General features: G+C 44.5%; 1 protein-coding gene across 3 annotated transcripts in view; it reads left to right on the top strand.

The window, feature by feature from the left end:
* nme7 (NME/NM23 family member 7) overlaps nucleotides 1-24,810 on the top strand; it is a 189,598-nt gene that overhangs the window by 92,557 nt on the left and 72,231 nt on the right. For all 3 annotated transcript variants that reach the window (XM_041210812.1, XM_041210814.1, XM_041210813.1), the window contains one exon: nucleotides 23,404-23,472. In XM_041210812.1, the coding sequence (XP_041066746.1) occupies nucleotides 23,404-23,472 (69 nt within the window). The remainder of the gene's footprint in view (nucleotides 1-23,403; nucleotides 23,473-24,810) is intronic.

Genomic DNA, 24,810 nt, shown 5'->3' with positions numbered 1-24,810 from the left:
TGAATGAGATTACTCATAACCACATAACCATGGCATTTTAGTCAGCCATGAGTTGAGTTTTCAAACACATAACGGCTCCATTATCATGGCCACCTGTTCCCACCTCCATAGTGTCAACGGTCTTCAACCCTGTTTCAGCTCTTCTGCTGCTGAAACCCTCACCCATGCCTTTGTTACCTGTAGGCTTGACTATTACAATGCTCTCTTGCTGATCTCCCATATTCCACCCTGCATAAACCTAAGCTCACTAAAGCTTTGCCCACGTCCTAATTCGCACAAAGTCCTGTTCACCCTTCGCATCTGTGCTTGATGACCTACATTGGCTCACAGTCATGTAATGTCTTGATTTCAAAATTCTGACCCTTATTTTCACCAGCATCTCGATCCTAATTGACTCTCTTCCTCTTAATCCTAGCAGATTTCAGCCCCAACAATACTGGCAGACTCCCAATAGTATGGATCCTATCCCATAACACTCTAAGACATTTCACAATTTCACAGCTCCATACCACAAAACTGGCTATCCTTCCAGATTTCAGGACACTTCCAATTATTCCAGTTATTGCTCCACCATTAAATCAAATCTTATTCCACTGCAGTACTGCAAAGCTTTAGCACACTCACCTCAGTTCTACTGAACTCAGAAATACTCTATAATACTACCTAAGATTAGGATGCCTCACGCTACTGCCAAAGCCCACAAGTTCCTTCCTAATTGCTACTACACACTATCTGTAGTCTCAAACATCTTATCTATATTTTGTTGTTTCTCCTGAGGTCTAGAAATGAACATAAATAATAGTGAGGGTCATTCATTTACAATTTTGAGAAGCAAATACTCATGAAATTCAATTCCAAACTGCCGTAAACAACTTACATTTAGTCATTTGGTAGTACAGAACTTGAATAACTTGCTGAAAAAAAGAGACATGCTGTTGAAGCTTTTTGTCTTGTACTCATGAGGATAGCTCACAAGAACACCAAATTTCAAGGGGAACAGCATGCTGTAGTGCATGAGAAAAGGGGTGCTGATTGGTTGATAAGTTACCTCTGATTGGTCGAGATGTTGCCATGACAAATACACCAGGGAGCCATGTCCACCATTAATGCCATTAAAGTCCCAAGGTCCTTCACACGGGCATTAACAAACAGAATTTGACACTGAGCCACATAAGGAGATATTAAGCCAGGTGGTGAAAGAAGTAATTTTTAAGGACCATCCTAGAGAAAAGAGTTAGAGAGATGAAGGGAGAAAATTCTAGAGCTGTAGGCAGAGCCTCAAATGATGGGATGATTCAAATCGGGGATGAGCAAGAGGTCAAAATTGGAGCAGAGCAAAGGTCCCCGAGAGTTGTAGGGCTGGGAGAGATTACAGGGGTTAGATCATGAAAGAATTTGAAAACAGGAATCAGAACTTTATAATCGAGACATTAGCTCCCAGTCGTGCAATGTAGGTCAGCAAACACAGATGTGATGGGTGAAGGGAATTTGTGCAAATTTGGACATGAGCAAGCTTTTGATGAGCTTAGGTTTTGGAGGGTGAGACATGGGAGGTCAGCAAGAGAGCATTATAATAGTCAAGTTTACTGGTAACAAAGACATGGGTGACGGTTTCAGTAGCAGAAGAGCCGAGCAGGGTTGAAGACTGGCAATGTTCTTGAGTTGGGAGCAGGTGGTGGAATAGATATGTGGTTGAACACTCATCTTGGAGCTGAACAAAATGTTAAGATTGAGAACGACCTGGATCAGCTTCAGACAGGGGCCAAGGAGAAGATGGAATTGGTGGGTAAGAAATGGATTTTGCAGGAAAGACTGCCTGTTAGGATCCAGGTGCAGGAAGGGACAAGCCTTCACGGATTCCCCCATTTTACTGTCCTGATGACAGACAGAATATAACAAGTTTCCAAACTCTGGAGTGACAATTGGCTTTGTGTGCACTTAGTGTATTTGTATATACAGTGAATAGATACTCTGAAGGTCTGAAGTTGGGATATCATGCACCATATGGGCATTTTGCCTTTTGTGGCAAGAACACAGGTTGGACGAAGGGTGGCTACTACTGAAGCAGATGTACCTTAATGAGATCCCATATTAAAATGGCAGTGAGCTCACCTCTCCTTCTTCCTATAAGATGCATGAATTTGCCTGATGTAGTTGTTTATTAAAGTTCTAAGGGCAGAATTTTTCCTTTGTCGGGTGGTTGTGCGCGCAACCCAAACGAAAGTAAAATAGTGCTTGATGACGCGGGCAAGTATCCTAATGATATTCACTTGTCGGGTGCCCGTGGGTGCCGGAGCGGCGCTTGCCATTAATTAGCAGGCTACTTAAGGCCCTTAACAATGCAATTGCCTGAGAGTTTTCATTGCCCGTGCATGGGCAAAACGGGCAGGTGGCCAGCCAAGGTTTCCTCAAACCTTATTGAAGGGCGGGATAAAAATGGCCAGCAGCATTGCCGGTGTGAATAGCGAGGAGCTTTGGAGACTTTGCAGCTGGGTGCTTATTGGTATTTGGCAGTTTCACCTCTGTTTGGGACTTCATTCTTAGCATTTCCAGGCCTCATTTCAGGTCTCATTGCTGTCTGCCAGGCCTCCAGACAATTCAGATCATATGGACCCTTCCAGGTATCAGACAGCCCTCCTTTACCTGGTAATGGGGATTGTGGTTTCAGCTGGAGGCACCTCCTCTGAGGAGGAAGACAGGGGCAGAAGGGAGAGGAGGTCACGTGTCCCTATGCAGCTTCCAGGGGAGGGATCTGAGGGAGGAGAGGCGCAGGGCCAGCAGGTAGTCCAAGGCAGAAGGAGCCGCAGAAGACACCAGTATCCCACTGCCAGGGTTTACAGGCGACGATGCTGCTACCTCAATATGTTTGAGGTGCAATGCCGAAGGAGGCTCTGCCTCTCAAGGGAGACAGTCACCTCCACTTGCCAGATGATTGGGCCTGAGATCAGCTCCGACTGTGTGGGTGGACACCCTATGCCAGTGGATCTGAAGGTCACAGTGGTCCTCTATTTCTTTGCCTCCGCCTTTTTCCAGGGCTCAGTGGAGGATCTGTGTGAAGTCTCCCAATCGGCTGTCCACAGTTGCGTCAAGCTGGCGCCCGAAGCTCTTTATTCTTTATCGTACAGACAAGGCCAGCCAGACTGAATGAGCCAGGCGCTTTGCAGCGATTGCTGGGTTCCCCCGCATTCAGGGTGCCATTGACTGCGCATGTATGGCCATCAAGGCACCAGCTGGTCAACCCAGTGTCTTTGTAAATAGGAAAAGATTTCACTCCATGATCGTGCAGATAGTGTGTGACCACAGGATGCAGATACTGCAAGTGTGTGTAAGGTACCCTGACAGCTCCCATGACATGTACATCCTGAGACACTCCCAGGTGCCGAGGCTCTTCAGTGTTCCAGCCCGGCTAGATGAATGGCTGCTGGGTGACAAGGGCTATCCGTTGAAGAGGTGGCTCATGACGCCTCTCCACTGCTATTCACAATAAGAGGTTGTAGTAGAAGAATTAATCCAGACTGGTCTTTTGGTTCAAGCTAGTTTGTTTTCGAGACAGCTCCTCAGTGCTACTCCCAAGTAGCTTCCACACAGTGTTCCAGCTGTATCTTTTTGTTCTGTTTGGATGGGATAATCAAAACCCATCACCTGTTTAACTAGCAATTGTCTTTAACAAGGTGATTGCCATGCAGTGTGATTACTTATACATTGAGAGATTCCCCTCTTCTTTTTAAATTAAAGCTTTGAAAAAAATTAAATTAAATTTTTGAAACAAACAGAAGGAAATAATGTCATGTGTTTCCACATCCATAGGTCTCGTATTTCCTTCACCAAATATATATAAACAATTAAAAAATAAAAAAATAATTTTTTAAAAATTTCATTACGGATGAAATGCATCCCAGGCTGTTGAGTGAGGCAAGGGAGGAGATAGCAGGGGCGCTGGCAATAATTTTCAATACCTCTCTGGCCACAGGAGAGGTGTCAGAGGACTGGAGGACAGCCAATGTGGTACCGTTATTCAAGAAGGGAGGAAGGGATACACCAGGGAGCTACAGGCGAGTCAGTCTAACTTCAGCGGTGGGGAAACTATTGGAAGTAATTCTGAGGGACAGAATTAATCTACATTTGGAGAGGCAGGGATTAATCAAGGACAGTTAGCATGGTTTTGTTAAAGGGAAGTCCTGCTTGACCAATTTGATTGAATTTTTCGAAGAGGTGACCAAGTGTGTAGATGAGGGTAATGCATTTGACGTAGTCTACTTGGACTTCAGTAAGGCTTTTGATAAGGTCTCGCATAGGAGACTGATAACGAAGGTAAGAGCCCATGGGATCCGAGGCAATTTGGCAAATTGCATCCAGAATTGGCTGAGTGGCAGGAAGCAGAGGGTGATGGTCGAGGGGTGTTTTTGTGACTGGATGCCTGTGTCCAGTGGGGTTTCACAGGGATCGCTGTTGGGTCCCTTGCTGTTTGTGGTACATATAAATGATTTAGACTTGAATGTAGGAGGCTTGATCAGTCTGTTCACAGATGACACGAAAATTGGTGGGGTGGTAAATAGTGAGGGGGATAGCCTTAGATTACAGGAAGATATAGACGGGCTGGTTAGATGGGCTGATCAGTGGCAAATGGAATTTGATCCAAATAAGTGTGAGGTGATGCACTTGGGCAGGACAAACGAGGCATGGGAATACACGATGAATGGTCGGACCCTGGGAAGTACCGAGGATCAGAGGGACCTTGATGTACATGTCCACTGGTCCCTTAAGGTAGCGGGACGGGTAGATAAGGTGGTTAAGAAGGCATATGGGATACTTGCCTTTATTAGCCGAGGCATAGAATATAAGAACAGGGAGGTTATGCTGGAACTGTATAAAACGCTGGTTAGGCCACAGCTAGAGTATTGCGTGCAGTTCTGGAATCCGCATTTAGGAAGGACGTGATTGCACTAGAGAGAGTGTAGAGGAGACTTACCAGCATGTTGCCTGGGATGGAGTATTTTAGTTATGAGGAGAGATTGGATAGACTGGGATTATTTTCTCTGGAGCAGAGGAGATTGAGGGGGGACATGATTGAGGTGTATAAAATTATGAGGGGCATAGATAGGGTAGACAGGAAGGAACTTTTTCCCTTGGTGGAGGGATCAATAATGTGGGGGCATAGATTTAAGGTAAGGGGCAGGAGGTTTAGAGTGGATGTGTGGAAGAATTTTCTCATCCAGAGGGTGGTGGGAATCTGAAACTCTCTGCCTGAAAGTGTGGTAGAGGCAGAAACCCTCATAACATTTAAGGAGGATTTGGATGTGCACTTGTGATGTTATGGCATACAAGGCTATGGGCCTAGTGCTGGAAAATGGGATTAGAATAGTACTTGTTTGACTGGTGCAGACTCGATGGGCTGAAGGGCGTTTTTCTGTGCTGTAGACCTCTATGACTCTATTATAACATAAGACGTCCCTCTTCCAATACACTTAATAATTTCTTAGAGCAGGCACTTATTTTCGTAAATAAAAACAGAAAAACTGCGGATGCTGGAAATCCAAAACAAAAACAGAATTACCTGGAAAAACTCAGCAGGTCTGGCAGCATCGGCGGAGAAGAAAAGAGTTGACGTTTCGAGTCCTCATGACCCTTCGACAGAACTTGAGTTCGAGTCCAGGAAAGAGCTGAAATATAAGCTGGTTTAAGGTGTGTGTGTGGGGGGCGGAGAGATAGAGAGACAGAGAGGTGGAGGGGGTTGGTGTGGTTGTAGCGACAAACAAGCAGTGATAGAAGCAGATCATCAAAAGATGTCAACAACAATAGTACAATAGAACACATAGGTGTTAAAGTTAAAGTTGGTGATATTATCTAAACGAATGTGCTAATTAAGAATGGATGGTAGGGCACTCAAGGTATAGCTCTAGTGGGTTTTTTTTTATTTTATATAATGGAAATAGGTGGGAAAAGGAAAATCTTTATAATTTATTGGGAAAAAAAAAAGAAGGGGGAAACAGAAAGGGGGTGGGGATGGGGGAGGGGACTCACGACCTAAAGTTGTTGAATTCAATATTCAGTCCGGAAGGCTGTAAAGTCCCTAGTCGGAAGATGAGGTGTTGTTCCTCCAGTTTGCGTTGGGCTTCACTGGAACAATGCAGCAAGCCAAGGACAGACATGTGGGCAAGAGAGCAGGGTGGAGTGTTAAAATGGCAAGCGACAGGGAGGTTTGGGTCATTCTTGCGGACAGACCGCAGGTGTTCTGCAAAGCGGTCGCCCAGTTTACGTTTGGTCTCTCCAATGTAGAGGAGACCACATTGGGAGCAACGAATGCAGTAGACTAAGTTGGGGGAAATGCAAGTGAAATGCTGCTTCACTTGAAAGGAGTGTTTGGGTCCTTGGACGGTGAGGAGAGAGGAAGTGAAGGGGCAGGTGTTGCATCTTTTGCGTGGGCAAGGGGTTGTGCCATAGGAGGGGGTTGAGGAGTAGGGGGTGATGGAGGAGTGGACCAGGGTGTCCCGGAGGGAGCGATCCCTACGGAATGCCGATAAGGGGGGTGAAGGGAAGATGTGTTTGGTAGTGGCATCATGCTGGAGTTGGCGGAAATGGCGGAGGATGATCCTTTGAATGCGGAGGCTGGTGTGGTGATAAGTGAGGACAAGGGGGACCCTATCATGTTTCTGGGAGGGAGGAGAAGGAGTGAGGGCGGATGCGCGGGAGATGGGCCGGACACGGTTGAGGGCCCTGTCAACGACCGTGGGTGGAAAACCTCGGTTAAGGAAGAAGGAGGACATGTCAGAGGAACTGTTTTTGAATGTAGCATCATCGGAACAGATGCGACGGAGGCGAAGGAACTGAGAGAATGGGATGGAGTCCTTACAGGAAGCAGGGTGTGAGGAGCTGTAGTCGAGATAGCTGTGGGTGTCGGTGGGTTTGTAATGGATATTGGTGGACAGTCTATCACCAGAGATTGAGACAGAGAGGTCAAGGAAGGGAAGGGAAGTGTCAGAGATGGACCACGTGAAAATGATGGAGGGGTGGAGATTGGAAGCAAAATTAATAAATTTTTCCAAGTCCTGACGAGAGCATGAAGCAGCACCGAAATAATCATCGATGTACCGGAGAAAGAGTTGTGGAAGGGGGCCGGAGTAGGACTGCAACAAGGAATGTTCCACATACCCCATAAAGAGACAGGCATAGCTGGGGCCCATGCGGGTACCCATAGCCACACCTTTCATTTGGAGGAAGTGAGAGGAGTTGAAGGAGAAATTGTTCAGCGTGAGAACAAGTTCAGCCAGACGGAGGAGAGTAGTGGTGGATGGGGATTGTTCGGGCCTCTGTTCGAGGAAGAAGCTAAGGGCCCTCAGACCATCCTGGTGGGGGATGGAGGTGTAGAGGGATTGGACGTCCATGGTGAAGAGGAAGCGGTAGGGGCCAGGGAACTGGAAATTGTTGATGTGACGTAAGGTGTCAGAGGAATCACGGATGTAGGTGGGAAGGGACTGGACAAGGGGAGAGAGAAGGGAGTCAAGATAACGAGAAATGAGTTCTGTGGGGCAGGAGCAAGCTGAGACGATCGGTCTACCGGGGCAGTTCTGTTTGTGGATTTTGGGTAGGAGATAGAAGCGGGCCGTCCGAGGTTGGGCAACTATCAGGTTGGAAGCTGTGGGAGGGAGATCCCCAGAGGAGATGAGGTCAGTGACAGTCCTGGAAACAATGGCTTGATGTTCAGTGGTGGGGTCATGGTCCAGGGAGAGGTAGGAGGAAGTGTCTGCGAGTTGACGCTCAGCCTCCGCGTGGTAGAGGTCAGTGCGCCAGACAACAACAGCACAAGGGTGTTTCCCCAGAAATATTTTTAGGGCAGCTGCCATTTGATCTAGGAGAGATTCTTTCCCCTGGAATTGTACCTCTATTAGTACTAAAAGACCATCAACGTGGGAAATGCAAGCACAATCCAGTAATTTAAACCCCAATACTGATTCTGGAATTTCAAGTTCAAATCCCTGTAGTCTCCTGTACCATTTATCAAAATCCATGATATATTCTTCCATGGACTGATCGTCTAAACCTATCAAAGATCATCCAAGCTTCATACGCTTCCAGTAACTCATCCTTTTTGTAAAACTTATCCAAAAATTGTAACAGAGGGTTTAATCACCATGATCCAAATGATCCACTTTCCAGTCTGAAAATACCTTACTCTTTATCTTAATTTTGGCTGGTAATGATAACGTCAAAGCCATACCTTGCTTCTTCCGGGGTATGGACGTAACCCAGGTCCACGGTTGAACTTTAGCCTTCCATTGTTAATAAGGTTCAGAGTTAGAAAAAATTGTTGGATAGTCAAAGCTTGAGATTTTACACCGTCCTTCCACCATTCCGTAACTTAAATTGTCAGCAACAGTACACTTTTTTTTTCCTCAGAGGATTGAATCAAAAAGCTTCATATACAGCAATCAATCACCAAAGCTTAAAGTTCACCCTCTGCTACCATCTTATTCACAATAAGAGGTTGTAGTAGAAGAATTAATCGAGGCTGGTCTTTTGGTTCAAGCTAGTTTATTTTCAAGACAGCTCCTCGGATCTACTGACTTCCAAGTCGCTTCCACACAAAGCGTTCCAGCTGTATCTTCTTATTCTGTTTAGATGGGATAATCAATACCCATCACCTGTTTAACTAGCAATTGTCTTTAACAAGGTGATTGCCATGCAGTGCAGTTATTTATACATTGACATCCGCCACCCAAGAAGAGAGGCAGAGAAGCGTTACAATACGAGTCATGGCTCCACAAGGGAGGTGGTAGAGCGACTCATAGGTCTTCTCAAGGTGTGCTTCCGATGCCTGGACCGTTCAGGGAGAGAACTACAATATCCCCAGTGCGGGTGTCACTGATCGTGGTTACATGCTGTGCTCTCCGCAACTTGGCACTGGCAAAGGAGGACCCATTTGAGGAAGAGGATCTTGATGCAGCTGCACAGGCCTCAGATGATGAATCCAGTGGTGAGTTGGAAGATGAGTACAGTGAGGAGAATGCTGAGGGTGTGGAGCCAGACCTCAGTAACATCCAGGGAGGCAGAGACACCAGGGATGTCTTGATCCAACGCTTGTTCAGCCATGCCACCAAAGACCAGCTTCAAATGCATGCCAGGGCTGCCTCCTCCATCCCGGATCAGTCTGACTTCGGTGGTGGGCAAATTATCAGAATCAATTCTAAGAGCCAGAATAAACTGTTGCTTAGAAAGATGGTTACAGAATGGTGGAAGGACGGTGTAAAATCTCAAGCTTTGACTATCCAACAATTTTTTCTAACTCTGAACCTTATTAACAATGGAAGGCTAAAGTTCAACTGTGGACCTGGGTTACTTCCATACCCCGGAAGAAGCAAGGTATGGCTTTGACGTTATCATTACCAGCCAAAATTAAGATAAAGAGTAAGGTATTTTCAGACTGGAAAGTGGATCATTTGGATCATGGTGATTAAACCCTCTGTTACAATTTTTGGATAAGTTTTACAAAAAGGATGAGTTACTGGAAGCGTATGAAGCATGGATTAATCGGGGATAGTCAGCGTGGTTTTATTAAAGGAAAGTCGTGTCTTACTAACTTAATTGAAAGGACCCTTTCATTTGAATGCAAAGAACACTCAGTACCTGTGCAATAAAGTTTAGAGCCATGTATGTTCAGCATTACACACTGGCGTAACCTGCACCATACTCAGGTCATGAAGACAAAAACAGATTTTTATCATTTTGACATGTACAGGCTATTTAAACCAACTCTCTGGTCTTAAGTCCCAAACCAGTATACATTAACTAAACATCAATGGACATAAAATCACCCATGACCTGTCCCTCTTGTGCTCATGGTGCCTTTAACTTATGCTTGCGAATACTACATCTAGATGCCCTCGCTGGCGCTGGCATTGGAGACAGTTTGCTGATCCTGCTGTCTTGTTGGCCTTGATGACCTTGGCGGTCGTCCTCTGGCCAGTGGAGCCTGTGCTGGCCTCGCCTGGGAGGGAGTGGCCAGTACCACGGCTGGCATCTCCCCGGTCGCTGCAATCTCATCATATGCAACGGTCACTGGCAGAGGGGTGGAGGAGCTGCTGCCATCATCCTGAGCGCCCTGAGAGGAGCTCTCAGAGACGATAGGCAGCTCGTGCGCCAACCATGGAGGTTGCTGTGGACCACCCTGCTCACCATCAATGCACAGGCACCTAGCAAGGATACTGGGTGCCTCCATCTCCCACGCTGGCACTGACCACCTGATGTCAGTGCCTGTGCAAGGGCTTGCAGGTCCAAGCGCAACCTCTCATTCTGTCCCTGGAACTGCATCTCCATGAGTTTCCACTCTCTCAATGGAGGAGGCAGTGCGCTCGCCCATGACGGTCAACGCAGTGCTCATGCTCTGCATGGACTCCTCCATCACGGAGACCATGGCATGCATACCCTCATGGATTGCCACAAGATGGTCCCACACAGCTTGCTGGACATTCAGCATCTGCCGCCTAATGGACGACTCCAGAGGTTCATCATCAACCTTTGCCCTGGTCCCCAGCATGCCTCTGACTGCCGGCGCCCTGGGTGCACTCTGCCTCCATCTGCACCTCAAGAAAGTGTGAAACGCCCTCACCAATGTGCACCAATATACTAGCTGCTGAATTAATGCCCACCAAGGTGTTGCTTTCTGCACTGGTGTCTATTTCAGAGAGCAGGCGTGACGCAGGTGACTGTGACACCCGGTGGTCCTCTGGCACCAGGGATGACCCTTCGAGGTCTACGGATGGGACTCCTGCTGCAGAACCTAAAAGGGAAAAGAAGGACATGTCATTAGTTAAAGTTATCACTTTGGCACTGTACATGCCAGGCACCCTGATGAGACAGTGGAAACCTGTTTCAGGGTGCCATCATCTTCCAGTGATCAATGGGGACTCCAGATTTGAGGCTCACATCAATGAGGAGACTGCAGTAGAATGGTTGCACAATCTGAGAGTTTCACCTCTGTGTGCTGCGCTCTTACCTTTGTCTGGCACCCCCACCTCTCCACGCTCGGTTACATGGGGAGTGTGCCAGCTTTCCAGCTCAAGGGCGTCGTGCTCGAACCAAGAGAGCAGCAGCAGGTTCGGCGGGCCTCCACCTGTTCATGCCCTCTCTGCTTGTCTGCTCCTGAAAGAACAGAGGAGCATTGATTAGTTCACTCTCTACCTGCAGCACCATTATAGCCTGGCCATCCTTAGCTGAAGAATACATCGACGAGCACATCTGAGTCGTGGCCCTCGAGCCGCAAGGCAACCAATCCAAGCAGCCAGGGCTTCACCCCCTTGGCCAGCTCCGGTGTGATTGACAGTTTAGCATCCCTGAGGTCCACGGTGGGGGGCCAGCCACACCTTAACACTTCTGCGCACTGACCCATGCCAACACAGTACCCAACCTTCCTGAGTGCAGCAGGTCACTGAAGCATTTCCGGCATTGCACCCATGTGCGCCATACCACATCATGGCTGCTCACCCGGGCTGCCACCTCCTCCCATGTCCTCTTGGTGAGGTGCAATGGCCTTCTCCTTCCATCTCTAGGGACAAGTGTGTCCCTCCTGGCAGCCACCTTCTCCAGGAGGATGGTGAGCCATTCATCAGAAAAGGGGGAGGCTGAGTGCCCACCCGAACTGCCCCTCCTGCCTGGCGTTTGCAGCCGTACTCAAATGCATGGGACGAACGGCAGCCAGACGTACTTCTCTGGCAGCCTTTCTGGGTCTGCCTGGGCCTTCGATATACTGGCCGCCAGGTCACCCTTGGGCCCGGTGGCTAACAGGCCTCTGCTCCCACTCGGCCCTTCAAGGACAGTGACGAGCTGCATCTCTCAGTGAGTGGGCCTTAATTGGCCCACCTAATGTGAAATCGAATGACAAGGGAAAAATTCAGCCCTATGTCTTTTCTGATATTGCAGTGAAAGGTTGGGCTTGTTTTGTTGGAAGTAGAGATGTTTAATTGTGCTTTACACACTTTTTTAGGTTTCTTTAATGAGGAAGCAAAATTTACTAATTTATGAGTTCATTCACTTTGTCTCTGTCTTCACAAAATAGAGGGATGATGCAGACATTCTAGTTAATGAGGAGGAGTGTGAAATATTAGATACAATAGCATAATAAGAGAAGTATTGGAGGGACTAACATACTTACAGGTGGATAAATCACCAGGGCTAGATGGACTGTACCCAAGGCTGTTAAAGGAAGCCAAGGAGGAAATAGCGGATGCCCTGAGGATTATTATTCAAACCTCACCAGATACAAGTGAGGTGCCAGAGGATTGGAGGCCTGCAAGCATTGTACCATTGTTTAAAAACGGTGTAAGGGATAGGCTGATTAATTATAGGCAGGTCAGTCTGACTTTCATGGTGGGAAAATTATCAGAATCAATTCTGAGAGCCAGAATAAACTGTCACTCAGAAAGGCATGGATTAATCAGGGGTAGTCAGCATGGTTTTGTTAAGGGAAAGTCGTGTCTTACTAACTTGAATTTTTTGAGGAGTAACAAGGAGGATTGATGAGGGTAGTGCAGTGGACGTGTTCTACATGGATCTTCATAAGGCATTTGACAAGGTCTTACATGGCAAACTGGTCAGAAAAGTCCATGGGATATAGGGAGTGTGGCAAGTTGGATCCAAAATTGGCTCAGTGACAGGAAACAAAGAGTAATGATCGACCAATATTTTTGCAATTGGAAAGTCATTTCCAGTGGCATTCCACAGAGCTCAGTGTTGGGTCCCTTGCTGTTTGTGGTATATATTAATGATTTGGACTTAAACGTTGGAGTCATAATTGGGAAATCTGCAGATGACATAAAAATTGGCTGTGTAGTTGATAGTGAAGAGGATAGCTGTGGATTCCAAGATTATATCAATAATTTAGTTGAGTGGGTGGAAAAGTGGCAAATGGAATTCAAACTGGAGAAGTGTGAGGTAAAGTATTTTGGGAGGGAAAGCAAAGCAAGAAAATGCACAATAATCAGGAGGATATTGAGAGGAGTACAGGAAGTGAGAGACCTTGAAGTGCATGTCCACAGATCCCTGAAGGTGACAGGACAGGTAGATAAGGTGGCAAAGAAGGCATATGGAACACTACTTTACTGGACAAGGTGTAGAATACAAAAGCAGGTATGTAATGCTGGAACTGTATAAAATGCTGGTTAGGCCACAGCTGGACCGCTGCATACAGTTGTAGTCACCACATTACAGGGAGGACATAATTGCTCTGTAGAGAGTACAGAGGAAATCTACAAGAATGTTGCCAGGGCTAGAAAATTGCAGCTATAAGGAAAGATTGGGTAGGCTGGAGTTGCTTTCCTTAGAACAGAGGAGCCTGAGGTGTGACATGATTGAGGTGTCCAAAATTGAAGGGCCTAGACAGAATAGACAGGAAAGACTTGTTTCCCCTAGTGGAGAGGTCAATTACTGGGGTGGGGGGGGGCGGCCACAGATTTAAAGTGATTGGTAGAAGGATTGGAGTGGATATTAGGAAAAATATTTACACCCAGAGGTTGGTACGTGTCTGGAATTTGCTGCCCAGATTGGCTGAAACAGAAACCTTCAACTCATTTAAAAGGTACCTGGATCTGCACCTGAGGTGCTGTAACCTGCAAGTCTATGGACCGGGTGCTGGAAGGTGGGATTAGAATGGACAGCTAGTTTGTTCAGCTGGCACAGACATAATTGGTGGAATGGCCTGTTTCTGTGCAGTAACTTTTCTATGGTTCTAATTTCTTTATTTTTCATCAAACAATTGTTAGTTGTGTTATGGCACAGTCGATGATAAATGCTGAGCTGCTCAAATCCCAAAGAGAAACTTGAAACTGCTACCACAACTGTTTTGCAATTTGTATACATTTTGGGATGCATACCTTGAATTCAGTAGTAATAAGACCACTTATAGGTTTCTTACAAAACAAAATTAAATCATTTTTAATAGAAGAAATGATTTTAAATGCATACATAGATCTACAAATTATTGCTATGATAACTTCCAAATCTCCTAGTTAATCTAACTCCCAGTTACACTTTTGTTAAGGCAACAGCAAGACACACAGATTTTAAAGAAACACAATACCCTGAACAACCCACTTCAAAGTGAGTTTTCTTAACTTTAGTTCTTTTAGACAGCAGCTTGAGGCTTAGATGCTAGAGGCTTTTCACACTTGTTAGATCTTAGAATGCCTACCCTTACACACAGCCTTCGCTCCTTTATACATATTTTCCCCATTGAATGGAGATTCCCATTTTTCACTAAGTCACCTCTCCGATAATAAAATCTATCATAATGCCAATTTTACCAGTAATCCTTGGGAAAAATAAACACACTGTTTCTTAACTTCTCCTCGCTAGGTGTAATATTTCACTCCCTCTTTTGAATTCAAGCTACTCTGGTTTATTTTTAAAAATGCAAATGTTCCCTTTACACCTATGTTTACCTACTTAACATTTCAAACCTAGCTTATCTTCTGTTACATCAAAGCCTTCAGACCAGTTACCTTTAATTAAGGCGCACACATACACCTGTCCATAGATACAGTCTCGTCTAGTACTCCACAATGAATTCCACTGCCATTATGAAAATTATTATATCTTCTGACAATTGCTAGGCTGAGCCCCCAGAACTGGTTTATAGATATATAGCACTTAGGGTAGGTGGGAACTCGTTTGGCTTGGGCCCATGTGGTAAGTAGCAAGAGAGGCGCAGTATTTGATTGAGTTGAGAACTGGTGGAGGGCCCAAAGTGAAACGTAGTGATGACAGTCAATTGACTTGTATGAAAGGGAAGCTGGAAATTTGTTAAAAGAAAAGAAGCAGTGAAAGTTATTAAATAGTTTATGATCGATAGAAGAATTAGTATGTCGATTTAATAAATAGCAATAAGCAAGAGCTAGAACAGGCAGCATGATGGAATTTCCAAATGTTAATTGGAACTGGAATTCTGGGATTGAGTCACATGCCAAGAATCAGGCCATTATAGGAATAAATATAGCACATTTAAGTGTGATGTAAAAATGGAATATAAGATAACAAGTGATAGACTTAGAGGAAATGCACATGAATCACAAGATATTTTGAACTATGTTTGATAAGGCCCATAACCAGGCACAGGGATTGATAATTTTCCCTTGTTGAAGTAAGGCAAGCAACATAATGCAGGCAGCAGCAAACATGGTGCTGCCTGCTCTTTTCTACAATTGTGATAAGCACTCCAGGGTTAAATGCAGTCCTTAGTGGCAGCACACTAAACAGGGGGTCTAAGTTTGTGTGAGGCAAGCATCATTTAAAGCTAGCCTGCACCTCTTAAAGGGGAGATGTGTTCTGGTTGCAGCAGCTCATTCAACTGGCAGAGAAACTCATCAGGTCTGCCACAGAGTCTGTTGTCACTGTCAAGAAGCATGGAGGAGTTCAGTTCCAACTTGGCACAGGGCTCTGCGCCAAGCTTAGAACCCATCTTTTCCCATGTGGTAGTGGTGGACGACTCCACGACAGCATCTACAGATCCAGCGCCTGATGGCTGATGTCTCAACTTCCATTGTAGCACCGGCAGATGTCACCCTGCGTCTTGAAAGATCAGACTGAGGTCATGAAATCTTTACTTGTTGCCATGCAAACTCAGCTTGGTGTCATATAGGCTCAGACTACATCCATTAATACTGTGGATATCAGTGCTCAAAGGGACTTACAGGGTCTCAAAGCAGTCCAGCAGTCAGAGCTTGAACAAATTACATATGTTGCTGAGACGTTGTCTTGGGGTGTGCCAGTGCCTCTGGGGTGCACAAACATGCAGCAATGGACTGTGATCTGTGATATGATGGCAATGTCACCTTATCCCACCTGGATGTGTCACTGGTGCAGTAATTGAGGGTCACAGTTGCTTTGGGAACCACTGGCAACACCATCGTCATCCCGCTCTGAAGACAATATACACACCTCCCTCTTCCGACAATGTGCTCCTCTCTCTTGACAACCTTCACCCTGCCCCTCTCCTGACAATATTCACCTTACCCCTCCAGCACCGTTCATCTGCTCTCCTGACGCATCTTCCGGCATCCCTTCTCCTGTCTAGCTGATGTCAGGAGAGTCAGCATTGTTAAGGTTGTGAGGGGAGGAACAATGAGCATTGTTTGGGATTAGGGGGTGCCATGAGGGTTGTAAGGGAGGGTGTGAGCATTGTCGGGGGGTGAAGGAGGAGCAGAGTATTGCCTTGGGGTGAAGGAGAGGGTGAGTTTTGCCGTGGGTTGAAGGAGGAGGTGAGTATTGTTGTGGGATGAGGGAGGAGGTGAGTATTGTCATGGGGTGAAGTAGGAGGTGAGTATTGTCGTGGAGTGAAGGAGGAGGTGAGTATTGTCATGGGGTGAAGGAGGAGGTGAGTATTGTCGTAGGGTGAAGGAGAAGGTGAGTATTGTCGTGGGGTGAAGGAGGAGGTGATTATTGTCGTGGGATGAGGGAGGAGGTGCTTATTGTCGTGGGATGAGGGAGGAGGTGATTATTGTCGTGGGATGAGGGAGGAAGTGATTATTGTCGTGGAATGAGGGAGGAGGTGAGTATTGTCGTGGGATGAGGGAGGAGGTGAGTATTGTCGTGGGATGAGGGAGGAGGTGAGTATTGTCGTGGGATGAGGGAGGAGGTGAGTATTGTCGTGGGATGAGGGAGGAGGTGAGTATTGTCGTGGGATGAGGGAGGAGGTGAGTATTGTCGTGGGATGAGGGAGGAGGTGAGTATTGTCGTGGGATGAGGGAGGAGGTGAGTATTGTCGTGGGATGAGGGAGGAGGTGAGTATTGTCGTGGGATGAGGGAGGAGGTGAGTATTGTCGTGGGATGAGGGAGGAGGTGAGTATTGTCGTGGGATGAGGGAGGAGGTGAGTATTGTCGTGGGATGAGGGAGGAGGTGAGTATTGTCGTAGGATGAGGGAGGAGCTGAGTATTGTCGTGGGGTGAGGGAGGAGTTGAGTATTGTCGTGGGATGAGGAAAGGGGTGAGCATTGTCATGGGTTGAAGGAGGAGGTGAATATTGTGGGATGAAGGAGGGGGTGAGCATTATCGTGGGGTGAAGGAGGAGGTGGGCATTGTCGTGGGGTGAAGGAGGATTTGAATATTGTTGTGGGATATGGGAGGGGGTGCGTGTTGTCGTGGGGTTGAACGTGGAGGTGAGTATTGTCATGGGGTGAAGGAGGAAGTGAGTATTGATGAGGGAGGGGGTGAGCATTGTTGTGGAGTAACGGAGAGGGTGAACGATGTCAGTGGTGAAGGAGGGGTAAACACTGTTGTGTGAGGTGAGGGATGAACAGTTTCGGAGTGAGGGAGGAAGTGAGCGTTGTCAGGGGATGAGTTTGTGCAGTGTTGGAAGTGATAGCTCCATTTAAAATCGGTGCAAATCAATGAACTGAAGACCAATCTTAAGGGATATGCTTTCAGTTTGTAATGAAGAAGGAGGTGTGGCTTCACTGGAATTACTGTACACTCACCAATTGGCCTCCCGATAGTGTCACTGGATCCCTGCTGGAGCCAGAACCGGAAGGTGCAAAAGCTCTCGTGTAGAATGGTTAGTGGGCAGTTTAAATCGCAATCAATGGTGGGCACATCTGCTCTGCCACTAACTGGGAGATCTGGGTCAGAATGTTACTTTTCAAATGTAAATAGAAGAGAAAAATCTAAAAGATTTCAAATGCTGGAAATCTGAAACAAAAGAATAAAGTGCTATAAAGGCAGCAGCTCAATCAACATCTACGGATAAATCAGCATTTCAGTCAGCATTTCAGGTTAGCTGAAAAGATGAACAACCATTTGAAGAGGATCTTAATGAATGGCAGGATTGGCAGTTGCATCTGGGGGAATATCAGTGGACTGCTGGCTAGACTTATGAAATAATCTTACAATGGTAAGAGGCAACAAAAAGAATTAAAGACATTAATGAAACAATGAAGATATGAATAGCCCAAGGCAATAAGAGGCACACCCGGAAAAGATGGAAAAAAATGAAGAATTGAAAATCCAGAAATAAAAACCTAGAAACCCAGCTATTAATAAATAAATGACACTGCACGAGTAAGAAAGTTAAAGGATATCACAAAGCAATTTCTTGTATTTTTTCCAGTATTTTTAATATAAAAAGGAACTTTTTTAAAAGATCTGCTGTTGATGGTATGAAATAACTTAAGACTTACTTTTAGATTGGTGAATTATAAGACTGTGGTAAAATCAGTTGTTACAAAAAAGATTTTGTTGCTACAATATTTTTGAAAAATATACAAACACATTGTCAAATGAAAATAATTTTAACAATTGGTTCCTTCTCATTGCGCCATCATCAGCTCTTACTTCCAGCAACTTTGTAGGTAAAACATTTTTGAGTGGAAGGGTGTGCAGGAACAAATGTTGCAAACAGCACAAGGTGGGATTCCCCACTCCATCAGATTCTGGGCTGAAATTTATTAATTGTTGCCAGTATCTAAGCACCACGAATTTTGAATTTCAGATATTTATTAGTTATAGTTTAAGAAGTTATTGTTGATTGGAAGGTTACAGTGTAAGAATATGTTCTGAATACATTTGTCTTATGCTATCACTAGATGGGATAGATAAATAGTTGAAGCCCAAGTGCAAAGTTCCACTACATACTGAATAAATTGGCAGTACATTGGATAGTAACAAGAAACTGCTGGAAATTAAATTAGTAATTTACCAAATTTTTCATATGATGATTTCCTTCTACTGAATATATCTTAAATTAAAAGCCTTCAGTATGTATGTGTTTCTTAAGAATAAAATTCAAAGCAGGGCAGTTGAATTTCAGGATAAAATGTGTGCCACAATTTCTGTACTTAATTAAGCATATATAAACTCTACATGCCAAAGAATGATTCTTAAGGAGAGCTCCATATAAAAGATATAAAATATTAATTCAAAGTAAAGTAAGAAAGTAGGACAAGATGATATTTAAACTAATGAAAAGAAAATCTTTAGAATAATCTGACTGACAGCATCAAAGAGACAAATATATTAGGGTCATCCGAAACATAGCTGATTGCTAAATGGGAAAACTAAGATAGCAGAGAGATGATTTTCCTTGGGCTGAGTAACTTCTTCTTATCCTTATATGTGTATCCTTGCTTTTGTATGTAAGTTAAAAGTTCAAAGCATCATTTTGAACCATTAATTGAATCAACCAGTGGTCCGTGAGAAACAATTGCTACTGTGAAGCCAAATGAAAAACATTCACTTGATTTGCTTCCACTGTTAAGAGTAATCTGTATTATCATATCAAGCTATTCATGCTGGGAAGTAAAATTGAAACCACAGAGGAAATTGGGGGGTGGGGGGAAACTTGCATCTATAGAGTGCTTTTCACAATCACAGGCCATCTCAAAATCATTTAAAGCCAATAAAGTACTTTAGAAGTGTAGTCACTGTTATAGTGAAGAAAATGAGGCAATAAATTTTGCTCTCTGCAAACTCCTATAAACAGCGATGTGACAATGACCAGATCACCTGTTCTTCTTTGAAATAGTGCCATGGGACCTATTATATCCACAAGGGCAGGCCTTGGTTTAATGCCTCATCCGAAAATTGGCACCTCCGGCAGTGCAGCACATCCTCAGTACTACACAAGAGTGCGTCAGCCCTAATTTTTGTGATCGAGTCATGGATTGGGACTTGAACCTGGAACTTTGTGATCAGAGGCAAGAGTGCTAGCAACTGAACCACAGCTGACATCCATTGAGGGGATATGTACAGCCTGTTTGTGTTTTGCTGCTACTTTCCATATAAAAACAAATATCATCTTCATTTGAATAACATAAGAAATGTTGGGCCTTGGGTATTTAAAATATCAACCTTATACCTAGCGCAGATGAACAATCAAAAAACACACGATCACATGATGAGCAGGGAAGGAAAATCCTTGCTGTTTGTGGCTTTTATGTTAATAAAATTGAACGTAATATTGCTCAGCACTTTTTTTTAGGTAATCCTTCAGCCAGTCATTTGGATTGCTTATGTTGATAGTACCCAATAATAACTTTGCATTTTTGTAGCATTGTTAAAACATAGAAAGCTGATCAGAAAGAGCCAGCATGGACAAGCATCATTGAGTTTTTGAAGAGTTCACTATTGTAGACAAGGAAATATCTAAGGATGTTATTTATATGGACTTCCAGAATGCATTTGATAAAGACCCACAAAAGAAACTTAGTTACATTTGAAGCTTGTGAAATTGAAGGCACATTATTTATCTGGTTAGGAAAGTAGCTGAATGGCAGTAGATGAAGAGTAGGGATAATGGACAGGCATTCTAATTGGCAAGGTGTGATTTGTGATGTCTCCCAGAGACCTGCATTGGGGCTTCAGTTATTAACAGTATTAATGACTTAGATTAGTGCTTCCCAAACTTTTTTCTGGTGTGACTCTATGCTTTCAACTACTCGGTTGCTTACAATGTTGCCTATCTTATCACCCTAGCGAAATCACACCTAGAGTATTGTGTTCAATTTGGGCTTTGTTCCTTAGGAAGGATATATTGACTTTGGATGGAGTAGATTTACTAAATTGATACCTGGAGTCTACTCTGAGGGTTAGATTATGAGGATAGATCTCTCAAATGAGGCCATTTCAGAGGGAAGTTGAATTTCCTGGAATTTAGAAAGTTAAGGGGTGACAGAGACATAGTGGTAATGTCACTAGACCAGTAATCCCAAGACCTAGGTTCAAATCCCACCACGGCAGCTGATGAAATTTGAATTCAATTAATAAAATCTGGAATTGATCACCAATCTCAATTATGGCCAATATCAATTGTCGTAGAAACCCATCTAGTTCACTAAAGCCCTTTAGGAAAAGAAATCTCTGTCCTCACCTGGCAGAGTGGGACGATTTTCAAAGGATTCTGGAAGATCTGACTTGACGTGGCAGGGAGCAGTGAGCATGTGACTCCAGACTCACAGCAATGTGGTTGACTCCTAACTTCCATCTGAAATGGCCTAGCAAGCCACTCAGTTCAAGGGCAATTAGAGATGGACAACAAATGCCAGCATTGCCTGTAATGCTCACGTCCCATGAACGAATAAGTTATTTGATCAAAGATATTCTTATGATTCGCATGGAGACCGGTAACTTAAAAAAAAATTCTCAGCAACCGGTGGAAATTAAAAACAAAAGAACAAGATTTCACATTTTAAGACTTGTACTGTGACAAACAAGCTAAAATCAACATAGATCAAGCATTACTTAACAGGCAACGAATACATCACACTAAAGAAAAGGTACTTTTACATTAATTAACTAACATAATTGAGATACTTCTTTCGAACTCCTTTCGCTGTGCATTCTGCTTTTAGTAGATGTATAGCATTACAAGATCTGGTCCCATGATACTCGCAGATTTCCAGCACGCTCACTGCTCCCTACCACGTCAAGTCAGATCTTCCAGAATCCTTTGAAAATCGTCCCACTCCGCCTGAGTAAACCAACTCCCACCAATAAGGACCATCTTGGTGACTCCTTGTTCCTTAAATCTCCAAAAGTCCCTTCTGTACTGTTGTTTTCTTTTCGAACAGCGAATTAGCTCTCACCAGCATCCTGCTTAGCCACTAACAAACACAGTCTTTCCCTGCTCTTCAGAGCAGCTGCCTTCTCTTTGTTTTCTCTCTCTATCTCTCTCTCTTTCCCTTTCACAAATGGTGGTTGACACTGTTTCAATTGTTAGCTTAAAATCTAAGATTGATTAAATTTTTGTTAACCAATAGAATTGAGGGATATGTTACAAAGATTACAAGTTGAATAACTGATCAACCATGATTTCATTGACTGATGGAACAGGCTCATGCTGCTAAATAGCCTATTCCTGTTCCTATGCTGCTCGATTTCTCAAAGGACAAAAATGGATGTTGAGTATGAAGATCAGAGGACAAAAATGGATGCTGACTAGTAACTTAAGGGAAGCTGCATGATTGAGGGCAATGAGAACATAATCCATGAGTTATTAGCTTTTTGAATATTAAATTTCTGGTTTATTTAATGCTTTTGCAAAAATATATTTGTTTTTGGTGGCGGCCTGGCTCAGTAGTAATACTCTTGTCCCTAACTTAGATTGTGGATTCAAGCCCCATCCAGAAACTTAAGCACATAATTTCAGTTCGCATTTGATACAAACATATACACAAACACACATTTGGCTATGGAGGAGAGGAAAAGACGCATCCAGCTTGTCCCACACAACTGTACCATAATATATACACTCCCCAGCATACCCAAAAGCCATGAAATCAGCTTGGAGGGATGAAAAATTGGATTTAAAATCCAGGCCAGATAGGGTAAAAAGAAATCTGGAAAAACTTTGCTTTGGCCACTTTAGATGATCAACACTAATCGAGGAGGCTACTCAGGCCTTAAGTAATGTTCTATGGAATCAGGTGCAGCTCTTGCTTGAATGAGTTTAGTAAATCAGTGTTCACTGTTTGAACCTCCCACATGGTCCAGAGTCCATTATTCTCTAGGAAAAGAACTACTTCCTAAAATCTAACCTAGTTCTGGCCTTGCATAACTTAAGACTATGATCTCTCTAATCTATTTAGTTTAATAAAGGACTGATGGAGCGTTGCACAATAGGAATGCAGCATCTTTAAATCAAAAGCCCCATCTGCTCCTTATTTGACCCCCCCCCCAACCCCATGTGACCCTCTCTCTAACTGGCTCATGTCAGCCATGGCTGACCCTCATCTCCAAGTCAGAAGGTTGTGGATTCAAGTCCCATTCCAGAGACTTGAGCATAAGCTCTAGGCTGACATTCCAGTGCTATACTGAGGGAGTGCCGTGCTGTCAGAAGTACCATCTTTTGGATGAAACATTAAAACTGTGGCCCAATGCTCCCTCTTGGGTATACGTAAAAGATTCCATGGCATTATTTGAAGCAGGGGAGTTCTTCATGTTTCCTGACAAGCATTTATCCCTCAATCCATACCACAGAAACCACACCTGGTTGTTTTCTTGACTGTAATATCTTGATAGAAACATATTTTAAAAAGTTAGATGTTGTTGCTTGGTAGAGAGAATCCTAGAACTTGTACTGCCAACGTGCAGACTTGACCTAGAATTAAATTCTCCATGTTTAAAATCTGGTTCCCCTGTGGACACTGGATGGGAAAGTGGGAGAAAGGAAAGAATAAGTGTGCCTGCCATGCTGTATCATCCGGAGAAAAGGAAATTGTTGAGAAGTTTTCTTTTCCAAATGGTGAAGTGCGTGTTTTTGCACATTAACTGTTGTTAAATGAATCTGCTAGCAGGATCATCCTGCTTTTCTTCCCAATAAAGTGGGAAACAAGTGTATGATGGGAGAGCTAATTTATTGTGAAAGTGAAACATATTTGAATAATGAAAATCAACTCTTGTGGTTTACATTTTTTCTTCTACCCACAGTTCAATGTAGAACGAGCCAATGCAGAAGAGTTCTTTGAAGTATACAAAGGAGTTGTTTCTGAATACAATGTAAGTAGAAAGATGGTAAAGGGAATGAAAGAACATTAAAAATAATTGGCCAGTACTATGCCAGTCTGAAAGTGGCAGGAGCATTTCTGCAAAAAAGACAAAATGCACAAGTTAACCATTTTAATTTTTGTCTGAACTATTAAATGATGTCTGGTCTGTACAATTCTCTAACTCGTTTTTAAGTGTTTGTCAAAAGAAAACGTACAGGAAAAGGTGCAATTTTTTTTTGTTTTCAGTGATATTTCATTTTAAATCTCTACTAAAATGATGGACGGAGGAAATTCAGACATTTGCTCTAAGGCCAGAATTTTCCAGCTGACGTGCGGTTGGAGCCTAAAATGGCATGCGGACATGCCAACGTCAGCGCGCGTCATCGCGATATTTCAGTTGCCAGGCTCACTCAGCAGCAGGGCGTTCACCCGCTGTTAATTGAAGGGCACGTTAAGGCCCTTAACTTGCCAATTGTCCAGGATTTTGAGGGGCCTGTGTGAACTTCGGGTTGGCGCACGAGCCCAACAGGCAGGCGGGTAGGAGATTTTTAAAGAAAACTCATGCAATGTTGGGATATGTGGACTCAGAGGGATTGTTCATGTTTTACACAAAGTTTTAATTGCTGAAAGTGTTTAAGAGTTGCCTGTGTGATTGTTAGCAGTTCTCATTAATTTCCAGGAGCTTCTTCTGTACTCTGAAACCAGTCTGCAGACAGTAATCTTTCTCGGGCTTGCAGTTTTCCGGAGGCTTCCATTTAGCCTGGGGATATGGGTTCTGACCTCTCCACTGGAGGCAACTCCCCTGAGGAGGAAGGGAGGGATAGAATAAGGAGGAGGCCAGGACAGTACAATCAGCCTCCTGAGGAGCCACCTTTGGGAGGCCGGGCGTAGTGCCAAGAGGTTGTCCAAGTTGCAAGGGGCCACAGAAGACGCCACTCTCCTGCTGCCAGGGTATACACGTGGTGAAGCAGCTACCTCAGTATGACTGAGGTGCAGTGCCAAAGGAGGCTCCGACTCTCAATGGAGACAGTCAACTATATCTGTCAGATGATTGGCCCTGAGATCTCCCCTAACTGTGCGGGTGGACACCCCATGCCAGTGGCTCTGAAGCTCATAGTTGCCCTCCACATCTATGCCTCTGGCTCCTTCCAGGGCTCAGTGGGTGATCTTTGCGGTGTCTCCCAATCAGCTGTCCACACTTGTGTCAAGCAGGTTACAGACGCTCTGTTCAGTCGGGTATCCACTTTCATCCACTTCTGCTGCGACCAGGCAAGTCAGACACAGTGAGCCAGAGGCTTCACGGCCATTGCTGGCTTCCCCCGCGTCCAGGGTGCAATAGACTGCACAC

Source organism: Carcharodon carcharias, chromosome 18 (genome assembly GCF_017639515.1).
Source record: "Carcharodon carcharias isolate sCarCar2 chromosome 18, sCarCar2.pri, whole genome shotgun sequence".
In the NCBI taxonomy this organism is placed as follows: Eukaryota; Metazoa; Chordata; class Chondrichthyes; order Lamniformes; family Lamnidae; genus Carcharodon; species Carcharodon carcharias.
The sequence above is the reverse complement of the archived record's forward strand: the minus strand, read 5'-3'. Positions and strand labels throughout refer to the sequence as shown.